The sequence below is a fragment of the Ricinus communis genome, chromosome 4 (assembly GCF_019578655.1).
Source record: "Ricinus communis isolate WT05 ecotype wild-type chromosome 4, ASM1957865v1, whole genome shotgun sequence".
NCBI lineage: Eukaryota > Viridiplantae > Streptophyta > Magnoliopsida > Malpighiales > Euphorbiaceae > Ricinus > Ricinus communis.
This window is the reverse complement of record NC_063259.1, coordinates 30326526-30340989: the sequence shown is the minus strand read 5'-3', so window position 1 is coordinate 30340989 and position 14464 is coordinate 30326526. Positions and strand designations below refer to the sequence as shown.

General features: G+C 34.0%; 2 protein-coding genes across 3 annotated transcripts; both read left to right on the top strand.

The window, feature by feature from the left end:
* Positions 1-2782: 2782 nt before the first annotated feature.
* Positions 2783-6158, top strand: LOC8277122. The gene is made up of 2 exons (XM_002513629.3): positions 2783-3155; positions 4371-6158. The coding sequence occupies exons 1-2, from the start codon at positions 3021-3023 to the stop codon at positions 5766-5768; spliced, it is 1533 nt and encodes a 510-aa protein (XP_002513675.1). The 5' UTR covers positions 2783-3020; the 3' UTR covers positions 5769-6158.
* Positions 6159-10561: 4403 nt separating this feature from the next.
* LOC8277123 (silicon efflux transporter LSI2) lies at positions 10562-13958 on the top strand. Of its 2 annotated transcripts, XM_015715715.3 has the most exons (4): positions 10562-10793; positions 11376-12736; positions 12884-13073; positions 13593-13958. In XM_015715715.3, the coding sequence occupies exons 2-4, from the start codon at positions 11495-11497 to the stop codon at positions 13853-13855; spliced, it is 1695 nt and encodes a 564-aa protein (XP_015571201.1). In that variant the 5' UTR covers positions 10562-10793; positions 11376-11494; the 3' UTR covers positions 13856-13958. The 2 variants fall into 2 exon arrangements, with proteins under 2 accessions (XP_015571201.1, XP_002513676.1); XM_002513630.4 differs by lacking the exon at positions 10562-10793 and having other exon boundaries at positions 10815-12736.
* The last annotated feature ends 506 nt before the right edge of the window (positions 13959-14464 follow it).

Here is a 14464-nt window from a genome sequence, read left to right as displayed (position 1 = left end):
AGGAGGTGGACTGTGACATCATTATTATCACAAAAAAGAGGGGATTGTGATGATGGTAAACATGGATAAAGAAATTAAATAAATAAAAAAAAGAACTGATGCACCCGTGCGAGTTATCGGTGGTTAATTTTTAGATTGAAAAGGGCAAAAATAGATTATTAAAAAAGATAATAAAAGCAGCAATGGGAAGAGAGAGTGTCACTGTCTATCTCACACACGAGGGTTGTGCACGAAAACCCATCAAACAAGTGGCTTTGCACACGTGCACACTTTGACAAAAAAATGTTGCCTGGTCCTAAAGTAACAAAACCAGATTAATTAAACGGTTAATTAATTTTCTTTTCTTTTTATATTCAATATATATATAAAAAAGGAAGGAAGAAGATGCTTTTAATTTGTCGAAATTACCCTTGAATACTGCAAGAATTGTCAAGTGCAAGGAATCCTGGTGCAGTAGATGAGCATGGTTTTCAAGTGGTGTCATGGACCGATAGCGAATAGAAATATATATATATTATATAGATAGGGTTGCTTTCTGAGAAACAAATAATGTGATTTGATATTTATATGTAATAATAAAGATTGGATATAAGTATTAATTACTTCGGTATTATATGGATCGTCACTCAATATTTTTAAATAGAAATAAAAATCATATTTGAAAGCTCTAACTAGATACACTACCTAAACTCTTTTTAACTCCTTATATTTTACAGTTCTAATAACAATTGCCTCCTTAATTTTGATAAAGTTGATACGTGAATTTAACTATTACTAATTGTTTTTTAATTTGATAATTTAAAATAATATAAAAAATACTGAATAAATTCTTCAGATTTTTATTTATTTATTTTTATTATTATTATTATATTATGTTTTGAACAATTAAAATACATGCATTCTTTTAAAGATAAAAAAAGTGAACCGAGTGGGAAGCACGATTAATAGGATAGAGAAATAACAAACTTGACCAAGCTAACCTATTATATTAAATTTAATGCATTATGCACATTTCTTTCCTTCGTCCTTTCAGTGACAACTGATGGGAATTTCTTTTTCTAACTCAGTCTCTCTTTTCTCTTTTTAATTATTGTATAATATTTATCATTTAATAAATAAATTAAAATTTATATTTCAAATTCGGTTAGATTTTATATCGAATAAAACTAATAAATCAGTAACCAAATATTAATACCAAGTATCATAAATATATCAAATTACTAAATTTATTTAGTTAATCATATGCTAAGTTAATTACAATAATTTTTTTTTTTAATTCGAGTTCAAATATTCAAAAAACATTGGAAGCTAGGTTTTACCAATCAACATGATGTCGTTTTTAATAATTGAAGCAAACATCACTCGGGTCAATTTAAATTCATATTGTTTTTGTTTAAAATTTCTTTAGACAATGTATTTTTCTTTGTTTAATGTTTTTTACTTTAAAATGACAGTACAATTATATGATAATGAATAATAAATTATTAGTTTAACCATTTGTATTGTAAAATTTTTATGTTAAACTATCTAAATATATTATAGATATCAATTATTGATATATGTATGTTATTTTTTATTTATTATAGTGTGTATATTTAGTGTAGGTAAAAAAAAATTAATTTTAAGCTAAATAGACGCCCCAATTTGATAATTTCGATTAAAACTGAAACAAAATTAAAATATAAGGGTCAAATATTGTCCGTCGTGACAGACAAGAACACCACATGCAGGCCACGTGATCGAACCCATATGATCTGAGCTGCCGTTTCGATCTTGATCTTCTTCTTCTCGTTCTGCTGCTCTGTTAGTTGGTTACGCATATTTAAAAATGATGAGTCAACACAACAGACGGCTTTGATTGCTGTAATCAGAAAAATGATAGTTAATTATTTTTAACGTATGGGGTACCGCACGGGAAAGGGGTGGGGTGCACCCAAACAAATGAGGTCACGAGACTCACGCTTTTTATAATAACGCAAACAAAAAATAAAAAATAAAAATAAAGTTCAAATTCAATGCACAGAACAGAAAGCTACTTCTTAACTCACAATTACTCACGCCACCCTCTCCTTGCTTCTGCCATAACTCCTATCCCTCTTTTGTCATTTTCCCTGCTTTTCAAGCCTACTTTTGTAACTTCCTCCGCCCGCGGCTTTTTGCCTCCAATTATCGTGTTTTTATTTAATTTTATCGGAATACAGAACCCTTTAATTATTCAAAATTAATAATCTCGGTTGATACCTTATATGTTTTGACCTTAAACAGCACATTATTACAATACCGCACCATCGTTAAATCAAATAACACACACTTGTTCCACACATCTCCAACAGCTTCCCCTTATTATCTTCCATTAATTTTGTCGCTTAATCAAAGATTAATTGTAACTCTACATCTGTAGAATAAAAGTCATTACAAATTAAAATAAATTTGAAATTACATTTTTTTTTTTACTTTTATGAAATATTGAGAATTATTTTACCCATCACTAAACCTGAACACTATTAACTTTACATTTTGAAATTAATATTTAGGCTGGTGATGGTTTAATAATACTAAATTTAATAAGAAATCTGTAAGGGGAAAATGCATGTTATCTTTTGTAATTTAAATTAGGGAAAAGAAGAAATAAAAGGTAAGTATGATAAAGAATGATTTATAGAACAATAATAATGACATACTTTATTCCAAATTCCAAAAAGAAAAGAAAAAAATAAAAATAAATAAAAGGTGGGCCAAGTGATAGTTAAGTGATGACGTGGCAATAATTAAGTAGCAAATTGGATGAAAACTGGAGGATAAGGACTGGAGAGTAACGGAAACTGAAGAGAAAGAGAGAGAGAGAGAGAGAGAGAAAGAAAGAAAGCGTTTGATCTAAAGGATTGATTTATTATTATAATTATTGTTATTCAGAGTTCTGTTTTAGTGTTCCATTTATTTTGCAAGAAGAAGAAGAAGATCGAAATCCTAAAGCTTGATATGTTATCAAAATTCTCTTGTTTGACGCATCGAATTCAAAGATGAGAAGCGTTAATAACAATAACAACAGCAATAATAATAGTAATAATAATAATAATAGCAGCGTCGACACCATCAACGCCGCTGCAACTGCCATCGTCTCCGCCGAGTCTCGCGTCCAGCCTACCACCGTTCAGGTTGACTCTCACACACACTTAAAAACAGTGTTCCGAAAGACGCGGTTTTCATTTTATTTATCTCTTGTTTTTTTTTTTCTTTCTTTACTTGGCAAAAGATGATTTTTTTTTCTCTCTTCGATGGAAACAAAATTATTAGGTTTTTGGTCTTACTTGAGATTTATGATTGCATTTCTGTTTGGGAAGGGAGAACATGCGAGAAAAGTAATAAAGAAAACTGAATCTCAGTTTCATTTCCTTGAAACTTTCTTTGATTTGACTTTTTTAGTTATTTACTTTAGCTGTTGCATTTTTAATTTTTTTTTTGAAATCATGCTATGCTCTTTTTGGCAGCTTAGAAACTGTGGGAAAAGGGATGAGAATTGAAATGTAAGATCTTGGATTTGGTTTTAGCTTTCTGGTTGCTATAATACTATGGTTGAGAAATAAGTTCAAGTAATTGATTTTAGCTTTCTCGGCTTGAATAGTAAAATTTTAGACTTGAAAGTTCCTATCCTTTTCTATTCTTCTTTAATGAAACTTTTTCTATTTCGTTTCCCTTTCACTTTTTCTATAATGTAATTGGAAAATTTAGAGGTTTAGCTTGTTTTATTAGGCTTTCTCCTTTTTGATGCTAGTTTTGATTCTAAAATAGGGGAAACCGCAGAGGCAACAAAGATTTGAATTTAAAAAAAAAGAATTAGTAATAGAATTTTAGAATCTTCTCAATAACATGCTATCTAAAAGAAATTTTAATTTACTCTAGTTTGTTGAGAATGAAACATGATGTGGCTGTAGCAGTAGGAAAATCTGACTTCAAAAATGTTTCAAGACAACTGGAACTTAGAAATGTTATCGGAGCTTTCTCAAAGTCATTGTCACAAGCAGTCCTTATTTTCAATTGTGTCGTAACAGTCTCCTTGTTGAACTGAGTGACTATTCTGGTCTGATGGCTGAGCAACAATTCACTTCTTTTTGTTTGTGCCCTTGTACATATGCATGCATGTGTTGCTCAAGGTGGTCAGTAAGAGAGCTATTTGATTGTGGTTGACAATGGTCAAAAAGAATTGATAAAAGAAATGTACTTCTAGAAATTTAATTCCTCTTATTAAATTATGAAGTGCTTAAGATGTTTCTTTCTAGGATATAGAGTAATTAGCAAAGATAGAAAAGACTAAGTTTGATTCCCCTGGGACTAGCTGTTCCCAGTCTTATCCTTTTCTTATTACGATGCAGAAAAGAAGATGGGGAGGTTGCTGGAGTCTGTACTGGTGTTTTGGTTCCCATAAAACCAAGCGAATTGGTCATGCTGTTCTTGCTCCTGAACCTGAAGTACAGGGAGCTGTAGTCACTTCTGCTGAAAATCAATCACAGTCAACTGCTATCACAGTTCCTTTCATTGCTCCTCCCTCTTCTCCTGCTTCATTCCTCCAATCTGACCCCCCTTCTGCTACCCAATCACCTGCAGGGTTGCTTTCTCTTACTTCACTTTCTGTGAATGCCTACTCCCCTGGTGGACCTGCATCAATTTTTGCCATAGGTCCTTATGCACATGAAACCCAGCTAGTTACACCACCTGCATTTTCTGCTTTTACCACTGAACCATCCACTGCTCCTTTCACTCCGCCTCCTGAATCTGTGCAGCTGACTACACCTTCTTCCCCTGAAGTGCCATTTGCTCAACTCTTGACGTCTTCTTTGGAGCGTGCTCGAAGAAATAGCGGAACCAATCAAAAGTTTGCATTGTCCCACTATGAATTCCAGTCTTATCCACTATACCCTGGAAGCCCAGGTGGTCAACTCATTTCACCGGGTTCAGTGATATCGAATTCAGGCACCTCGTCTCCTTTTCCTGATAGATACCCCATCCTTGAGTTCCGCATGGGAGAAGCTCCAAAGCTCTTGGGCTTTGAACATTTTACTACTCGTAAATGGGGCTCAAGACTGGGTTCTGGAACTGTGACTCCAGATGGTGTGGGGCTAGGTTCAAGGCTTGGTTCTGGAACTGTCACTCCAGATGGTGTGGGACAAGGTTCAAGGCTTGGTTCTGGAACTGTGACTCCGGATGGAGTTGGGCTGCGGTCCATGCTTGGTTCAGGATCTTTGACACCTGATGCTGTTGGACCTGCCTCTCGAGATGGTTTCTTTCTGGAAAACCAGATTTCTGAGGTTGCATCCCTTGCCAACTCAGAAAATGGATCTAAAACTGATGAAAATATAGTTGATCATAGAGTCTCGTTTGAGTTGAGTGGTGAAGAGGTTGCACGTTGTCTTGAAAGCAAGTCATTGGCGTCATGCAGAGCTTTCTCAGAATGCCCACCAGACAGTATGGCAGAGGACCAAATAAAAAGTGGGAAGATGCTGATGACTGATGAAAATTTGCCTACTGGGGAAACATCCGGTGAAACACCAGAGAAACCTTCAGGAGAAATGGAAGAGGAGCATTGCTATAGAAAACATCGTTCTATCACTCTTGGGTCAATTAAAGAGTTCAACTTTGATAATTCAAAAGAGGTTCCTGATAAGCCGTCTATCAATTCCGAGTGGTGGGCCAATGAAACGATTGCTGGGAAGGAAGCTAGGCCTGCTAACAACTGGACTTTTTTCCCATTGTTACAGCCAGAGGTCAGTTGACGCTCAAACTATGCATAGTGCGTTGCCCACTATGTATGCAAGGTCAATAGGTTTTGCTTTACTGGATGCCTAACCTCTCAGATGTAAGTCTGAAGGCAACAGTATGTTGGAGATACAGTTCGTAAAGTCTGGGATCACATGATGATGAAGATAGAAATCACAAGCGGAAGGATATTATTCTGTTGTGACCCAAAAGACACTTGTGCAAATAGTTTGTAGTGACCATTTAGTGTGAGAACTAATAGAGCATTCTTTTCAATTTTTTTCCTAGTTTGTTGTCATACAAAAATAGCATTTGCATATAGGTATTCTGTCTCTGGTTGTTTTTCCTTTTCTTGTGTAATAATGAAAAGGAATCGTTTTTTCTTATACAATAAGCTGTGTGTTCTATGATGGCCCTTGTGGTTGTGTGCACCATCCATTAATCTGTGGCAGGGGATTGTGTTACACAGGCTTACTGCCTTTTCAGGTGAGATTTTCATCAGGCAGCTACAGCTCAATGTTTGATTTATAGGCCAATCAGAATCTACATGCAGTTGGTCTCCACCAAATGCCTTCCCTGCAACCTTGGTTGAAATTGTCGAATTGACAACCAGACTTGCACAACTATGCATAGTGGTAATGCTCATTTTCTTATTTGCTTCCCCATTAATACCCATTTAATATGTTGTTTTAGGTTGTTGATGATTGTCATGTTCGCCTTTCTTAGATGTTTCTGCTTCTGCTTTCTGTCTACTTGTTTTTTGGTGCCATGTAGAAAGCGTGTGCTAGACCAATGGGAACACACACAGGGGGGCACTTTTATCAATGATTATTCTAGAGGGTTACTGCTTACTAGAGAATGCTAATCTTGAGCCCTAGGCAAGAAAGTGTGACATATATTTAGATAATCATATCTGCATATGCATCATCAACAGTTGTCGCTATGGCTTAAATTGTTACGCCCAAGACAGCTTGGAGTTTCTGTAGTTCACTCTTCACAACACGGCACATATGGTTTAGTTAGGGATTAGGGAGCCGTAGAAGGGTTTGGAAATCTGTTCTCGACCTTTGATTTCTAGACAGGAAAATGCATGCTCATGTGACGCTGTTCCTTGAACCCTAGCATGTATATTAAGATTTTCGTCTTTGCATGTATTAGCAATTGTTATCACGCTGTGGTAATTTATGCATTTAGAATCGACGATTCTGCAGAGAGCAATACGGGCTCTTCTAATCTCAGAACTTTTAGCAAACAGATGGAATGCAGTTCTTTTATCAATTTGTATAAATTAAAGGCAAATGCACTATACATACTTGTTCTGTATGCTATGTCAACAACTCGATGGGCGTCTTTGCTTTATAACGCAGAGGGTATGGACTCAATTCAAGTAGTTTCTACTTTAAAAGACTTCCTTTCACTTTTCAAATATTTCTTCACATTCCCAAATAATAATATCAATGACAACAATAGAGTCAATTGAAACAGTCCCAAATAATAATATCAAACTTTCTGTCGATAATTATTAACGGTATTAATTTTAATTTCTTTTCCTTTTTTAGCTTTTGCTAATAAAAAAGAAATAGAAATTATAAAATATATAAAAATTTAAAGTATATTAATTAAAAATCAAGATAAATAGTAAAGTTTTACTCTCCAAATATGGAAGTTAAATTAAGAATTTATTATATATGTAAAAAATAAAATTTAAGTCCTATTATATAAGATAAATTCTTATGATAAAATTATTTGGCTTTAAGAAATAAAAAATATATCGAAATTTCAGTTTTTATAAGATTTCTTTTACAATAAAAAAAAAATTAATTTTATAAAAGAATATCTTAAAAAATGATATAATAACAGAAGAAGAATATGGTAGGAAATGGCATTTATGGTTCGATCCGATGTCCCCGAGAATTGCGATGATGGTGCTGGGAAAGGATAAGAGAAATAGCGTTTGTTAGGTAACGGGCCGAGTCTTGCGTCTGCTTCCTAGCAAATGAACCGACAGAAAAGAAAAGAAACAGCCTGAGACCAATATCAAACTATTCCCCCTATACCCGAAAAGATCTTTCTGTTGACTCCTTCAGGGTATTATTTCTGAGGAGTGACGTATATAAAAATCTAAAATAATATCATTTTCAAACTAAATATATTTCAGATTTCAACATTAACAATAATGAACAATCTTCAAATGGAGATTAGTTTATAATTGCATAGCTCGACCAAATGGAGATTAGACAGCACATAAGTAAGCACAGATTATTGGGCTGGCCCAATACACTATAAAAGCTGTAGGAGGTGATAATGGGCAATAAAATCGTTAGCCCATAACAAATAACAATGGCTTTGATGGAAATGGGCCTTCGGTCTTCGTCTTTTAAACCCATATCATGTACACGTAGCGATCACATCAAAATAATAACAATAACTATACTCTATAATGACGCAAATGGAATAAATATCAGCCCCACCGCCAATTTCCAGCTGGCCCACCTGAAACTGACACCGACAGCAAAACTTAATTATTATTATTATATGCCAATTAATAATATAAAACAATGAAATTATTGTATTCCACGTGCAATTTCATATTTCGATTATTCTTGATTATTATCTGCTGTGATAAATATTATAATGAAACTTTTATTGTTCTTCTGATTAACAACATAAATTTAAGATGGTCCTAGTAATATTTATTGCTATAAAATAATAAAGTATACTTTACAATTTGCTTTATTAAATTTTTCATCTTATATTTTTAATTAGAGACTTTTCACTGCCTACTAGTTTTAAATTTAAAATTAGATTAGTTATTAAAATCAATCATAATAGATTTCCTAACATGCTTATGCTTTCAAATAAATTTGAACTTGCAAAGTAAAAATAAATGAAATCTAAGTAATTAAGATGTACTCAACTTGGGTTTCTCTACTTAAGTTTCGAAATCTTGTTGACTAAATTAGCTCAATAATTAATGTTTCTTTTCGTTATCTTCCAATAGTAGAGGCTGGAGGAATAAATAACAAAAGTCGGTAATATATTAATATCTAAATCTGCATATTAGCTCCTAAACATTATTATCTGATTACGTGGAGTTAGGTAGGCACAGCAACTCAAATTGATTTTTATAAGCTTACACCATTTTTAATGATATTTTTTTTATTTTAAAGAGAATTATTTATACTATAATATTTACAGACTCTTTATATTTTATTTTATTTTTATAAATATAAAATAATTTTAATTTTTTTAATTTTATCAATAAAAAAATTAAAATTATAAATATTAATTAAGTCAAATATGTAGAAATTTATAGTATATTTATTAAATATGGAGTAGAAAATAAAATTTAGCTTTCTATAATTTTCTATTTTATATTTAAAAATAAAGAGTGTATTTGAATACTATTTTATGATTTAGTAATATATTAGAAATGGTCTTGCATAAAGAAATTTTTTGTTTGTTTGTTTGTTTTGGTTTATAACGTAAAATGATTTTTTAATGTCAATTATTATTTTCTTTTGAACCAATTACTGTGAATTATTTAACATCCTTTTATTGGCATAAATATTATATTCTTAAGTGAAATATAACGGTCATGGAATATTAAGATTTTTGGATAATTTAACATGGCTCAGGCATTATTGTCTGAATCAAGCCGAAACACTTATTTCATAATAAATTTAAAAAAAGAAAAGAAAAGAGAGGAGCATCAGAAATTACAAAATGGTGGTGAACCCACTAAAGCTTCAAGGCTTCTTCGAGTCAGCGAATTTCAGAAATTGAAAGAATAACAATTAATTGCAGAATGGAGTCCATATTTAATAGAAACCAGAAATTGACTCATGTCTCCTCCTGTCCATGTGCATCCCGAATCTAATATTATATTTCCTGCAAAAATATATAACTGAACAATTAAAGTTCTCAACTACAAAAAAGAGAAAAAAATAAAATAAAATCATCACTAAAAGATTTCGGCTTAGTAAAACCAAAAACAATATTGGAGCATTTATGCCAGTTCACCAAAAGCATATACAATAGCGATATGTACAGTTAAATATATTTCAAAAAGGGAAGAAAAATAGGTATTTGTAATGTAATCTTGTTCCTCCCATGTAACATTTGTTTCGTGCTCATCACGTAATTAATCTCTATGGTCAAGCTTCGATTCTATACAAATTAGTATCTATATGGGTATTGAGATGTCCGCTTGTGCCAGCAGAAGGAAGAAAACGAAGAATGCTCTGAATTAATAATATGATAAGTATGGGTCACAAAATTAAATCAGTTGAGCCAACCAACCATGTAGCCAGCTTAGTTATTATAGTTATAGTTAGTTGGGTTGTAGAACGTATTTAGTGTTTGCTGATTCTAATGCTATGTTCACTTACGTAATCACTTATGTTAAGTAGATAATGACATAGTTAAACAACCTTAATAAAAATATAAAAACAAAGATTTGACTTTTGTTGTTAACAAAACGAAGTGAAAGTGGAACCGCCTTAATTTCCTTATAAAGGACACCTTCTTCTCCTCTTACCAGATTCAATCTCTTTAGTTAATAATTGTGACACACGCCGTAATTTTTTATTTTTGAAAACACTTGACAAACTTCTCTCTTCACATAATCGTTATCAGAAATTGATTTAGACTATTTCCAGCATCAATTAACAAAGGAAAAAGGAGAAAAAAATCACATAATCATTATCAGAAATTGAAAAATATTGTTTAATATCAAAATATTTAAGATAAGCACTTAAGAAATTTGGACTTTTGCAAATAAAATAGAAAGAGAGGCATGTGGGATGATCTGTCTTCTTGAAAAAGTTCTCCTCCTCTGATGACAGGTGGTAAGACAAGGAAACTCCACTTAAAACTCACACTTACATATTGACTGATCTAAAATCACAAAAAGTGATTGAACTGAATCTAAAAAGCATCATCCACTGCTAAAGAAGGTTTTCTTTATTGGTGTTTCTGCCTTTATAAAGACTCTCAACTGCCACTCTGTTTCTTTGGTTTAAACTATCAGCTCTGCTAAGGTGAGGTTATGTGTTTCTATCCTGAATTCGGTATAGATTAAAAAACGACAAAGCTTTTTGCATTTGGCTGTATTGGGTTGGTTTTCTTGTTGGGGTTATGTACTCATCACTCAAAATTGTATTTCTAAAAATGGTATCCCTTTTCTGACTGGCTCTCTTTATCGCTCTCCAACCTTTTATTTATTTGATTCTGGGGAGTATTATTGGTTTTTTCCAGATTGCTTGAGATGCGGCTCAGAATTTTCAAAGAGAAAAACCATTGAATTAGCACTCTACTCCACCTACTGAAATTGTTGTCCGTTCCATTAGTTTTGAATATCGGATAATTGCAAAAGTTATTGATTTATAGAGCTTTATGCTGATCGACTTCTTAGTTTTTCTTTCAAAAGGACTAAAACATATAAGAATTTCGGGATTTGTGCAACTTTCTAGACCTGCCATTTCCATGTTGACTATTGGGTTGCAAATCTTTGGTATTTGAACTTGTTGTCCGACTACTATTTGCACCTCAGCTGTTTGGTTACTATAACTTCAGACCCTTTTCAGCTCCATAACTTACAGTTTCATGTGCGATATTTTCAGGACCGGACCATCTAGTGGTTACAGTATCAGTTTTCTACGAAATGGGTTGCTATCAACTGGAGTTTTACTAGATAAAGTTTTGATATTTATGATATAAAGACTAAGGAAGAGCAAAAGAAATGGCACTGGCTTCCACTCCAAAAGTAGTTCTAGGTTCAATTGCCTTTGCAATATTCTGGATATTGGCAGTTTTTCCTGCTGTCCCTTTTTTACCTGTTGGGAGAACAGCAGGGTCCCTCTTGGGAGCTATGCTTATGGTTATTTTCCAAGTCCTAACCCCAGATCAAGCGTATGCTGCAATTGATCTCCCAATTCTTGGTCTTCTCTTTGGAACAATGGTTGTCAGTGTTTATCTCGAGAGAGCAGATATGTTCAAATACTTAGGTAAGTTGCTCTCATGGAAAAGCAAGGGACCCAAGGACTTGCTTTGTCGAATTTGCCTGATTTCTGCAATTTCAAGTGCTCTTTTCACTAATGACACGTCTTGTGTGGTTTTGACTGAATTCGTACTGAAAATTGCTAGGCAACATAATCTTCCTCCTCATCCATTCCTACTTGCCCTTGCCTCAAGTGCAAATATTGGGTCTTCTGCTACACCAATTGGCAACCCCCAAAACTTGGTTATAGCTGTTCAGAGTAAGCTTTCTTTTGGAAAATTTCTCTTTGGAGTTCTCCCTGCAATGCTTGTAGGGATTGTTGTGAATATTACAGCTCTTATGTTTATGTACTGGAGGTTGTTATCTTCAACTCAAAAGGATGAAGAAGATGCCACATCAGAAGTTGTTGCAGATGATGATGTTAGTTTTCATCGGTTTTCGCCAGCTACTATGTCACATTCGGCATCTTTAAATTCTCAAGAAGGGAACTTTAGGTTGGAGTCCGTCAACATGCAAAGCTCCCCTAATATGAACGGCCAAATAAACTATGCTGAGACACTAAGAAACCGAATAAATCCTGCTGAGAATGAAATCCACAGTGTCTCTTGCAGTACATACGAGTCTGCAAGGAGTTCAAATGCATCAAAAGAGGTAACAGCTGATGGATCTTCTCAGAGAAGGGAGGACACTGCTCTTCCAAAGAGGATAGCTTCAATGGATTGGTTGAAGGCAGCATCGATGGATAGGTTGAGGGTACCATCAATGGATAGGTTGAAAGATGCATCTGCTGAGCAATTGCCAGGAGGAAAGGGAGATTTTTCCACAAAATGGAAAAGGATGTTGTGGAAATCATGTGTTTACCTTATTACCATTGCTATGCTGGTTGCTTTGCTTATGGGTCTGAACATGTCATGGTCTGCAATTACTGCTGCACTTGCTCTGGTTGTTCTTGATTTCAAGGATGCTCGGCCATGCCTTGAAAAGGTGAAATTTGTGATGACAGCGCTTTTTTTTCTTTTCTTTTCTTTCTTTGAACTTTTTTCTTTAATCCTTTTTTTTTTGTAACTAACAAAAGTGTTACAAGAGGAAATATGATGTTAAAAGGTTTATTGTTTTCTCTTCTTTGGCCAGGTGTCCTATTCACTTTTAATTTTCTTTTGTGGAATGTTTATCACGGTTGATGGCTTTAACAAAACTGGAATTCCAAGCGCATTGTGGGACTTCATGGAGCCTCATGCAAAGATAGATAATGCTGCAGGAATATCAGTTCTTGCTGGAGTTATACTTGTTCTGTCAAATTTGGCCTCAAATGTGCCAACTGGTATGTCAAGCACTGCACTTATTTATTTTGCAGCAAAAGTCGTGGTTCTAAGTTTTCAATGTGAAACTTCATGTTGGGAATTAATCCGAATTCTCAGTTTCAGATCTCAAGATAGCAAGATGCTATAGGGAAACGTACATAATTAGGTTACAAATTTTATTTTTTTGGGGGGTTTATAATGATAATCTCAGTTTTGACATTGTGAAGCCAAAGTAGTTGGCAAAATTTCCTGTAAAAGTATAGTGTCTAAACAGAGCGGGTACGTAGGTATCTGCAATAAGGTTTTGCGTCATGTCCTTGCTTGCAAAGGATAAATTCCTCTTTAAAGTTTTTTGAGGATCTAATAATTCATCACCAGTAAGGCCTCAAGGTGCTGTGGAACTTTTTACTCATTAATTGATAAATTACTGACATCCTGGCTGAGACTGAGTATGAAATAAATGATAACATGAATATTTGATTGCTTTATGCATTACCTTTTTCACTTGCTTAAAGTCTAACTTGTTTGCATCATCTCAGTTCTGCTGCTCGGCGGACGGATAGCAGCTTCAGCAGCAGCAATTTCTGCTGCCGATGAGAAAAAGGCATGGCTAGTTTTAGCTTGGGTGAGTACAGTAGCCGGGAACCTTTCGCTATTGGGTTCAGCTGCCAACTTGATAGTATGCGAGCAGGCTCGGCGTGCTCCACAACTTGGGTACAACCTGACTTTTTGGAAGCATCTTAAATTTGGGGTTCCCTCTACTGTTATAGTTACTGCTGTGGGTTTGATACTTATAAGATGATATATACCAACGTGCTCCAGTAAACAATATTCCATACAAATCTTTTTTTGCTACAAAAGATTGCGTGTTAATGAAAGCAATATCTCATTCTATGTTGTGTTCAGCGACCATTTTGTCTAAGAATACCCACCAAATTAACTTATCATGTAGATTAGCACCCTACCCAAACGAGTGGAGATGGCTTATACATGGTTTTCCATGTGCAAGTAGGTTTTGAGAAAGGCACATTTTTAAGCCTTTTGGACACAATCTCACTTATTTTCGTGTTTCCTGTGGTTATTTATCAGGAACATTCATGTTCTACCATCTTTTTATCTGAACTCGCTATTTGAATCAATTTTCAAAGTAAAAAGAATTTCTGATCTTGCCAATTAGTGATGACGCCCTTGCAAAACCAATTGAGCAATTATTCAAAAAATCTTTCAAATTAAAAATAAGAATTTAATTTACTAAAGCTCTATGATACCCACCAATAAACAAATAAAGAACTAAAAGATCAACTATCAGATTAAAAGATCCCTTCAGAACCTGTTGGGTACGGATCCTTCTTTTTTCCTGTCGGAATTTCAGAGAGTATGATGATTATGTGATGGGTAAGCTGCCAAATGG

Excerpts from the sequence above, each read along its gene's own strand:
- LOC8277123 (XM_015715715.3), top strand. The coding sequence starts at position 11,495 with ATGGCACTGGCTTCCACTCCAAAAGTAGTTCTAGGTTCAATTGCCTTT. Across the intron at positions 12,737-12,883 it reads CTCGGCCATGCCTTGAAAAG|GTGTCCTATTCACTTTTAAT; the intron begins GTGAAATTTGTG and ends TTCTTTGGCCAG. Across the intron at positions 13,074-13,592 it reads GGCCTCAAATGTGCCAACTG|TTCTGCTGCTCGGCGGACGG; the intron begins GTATGTCAAGCA and ends GCATCATCTCAG.
- LOC8277122 (XM_002513629.3), top strand. The coding sequence starts at position 3,021 with ATGAGAAGCGTTAATAACAATAACAACAGCAATAATAATAGTAATAAT. Across the intron at positions 3,156-4,370 it reads TCCAGCCTACCACCGTTCAG|AAAAGAAGATGGGGAGGTTG; the intron begins GTTGACTCTCAC and ends ATTACGATGCAG.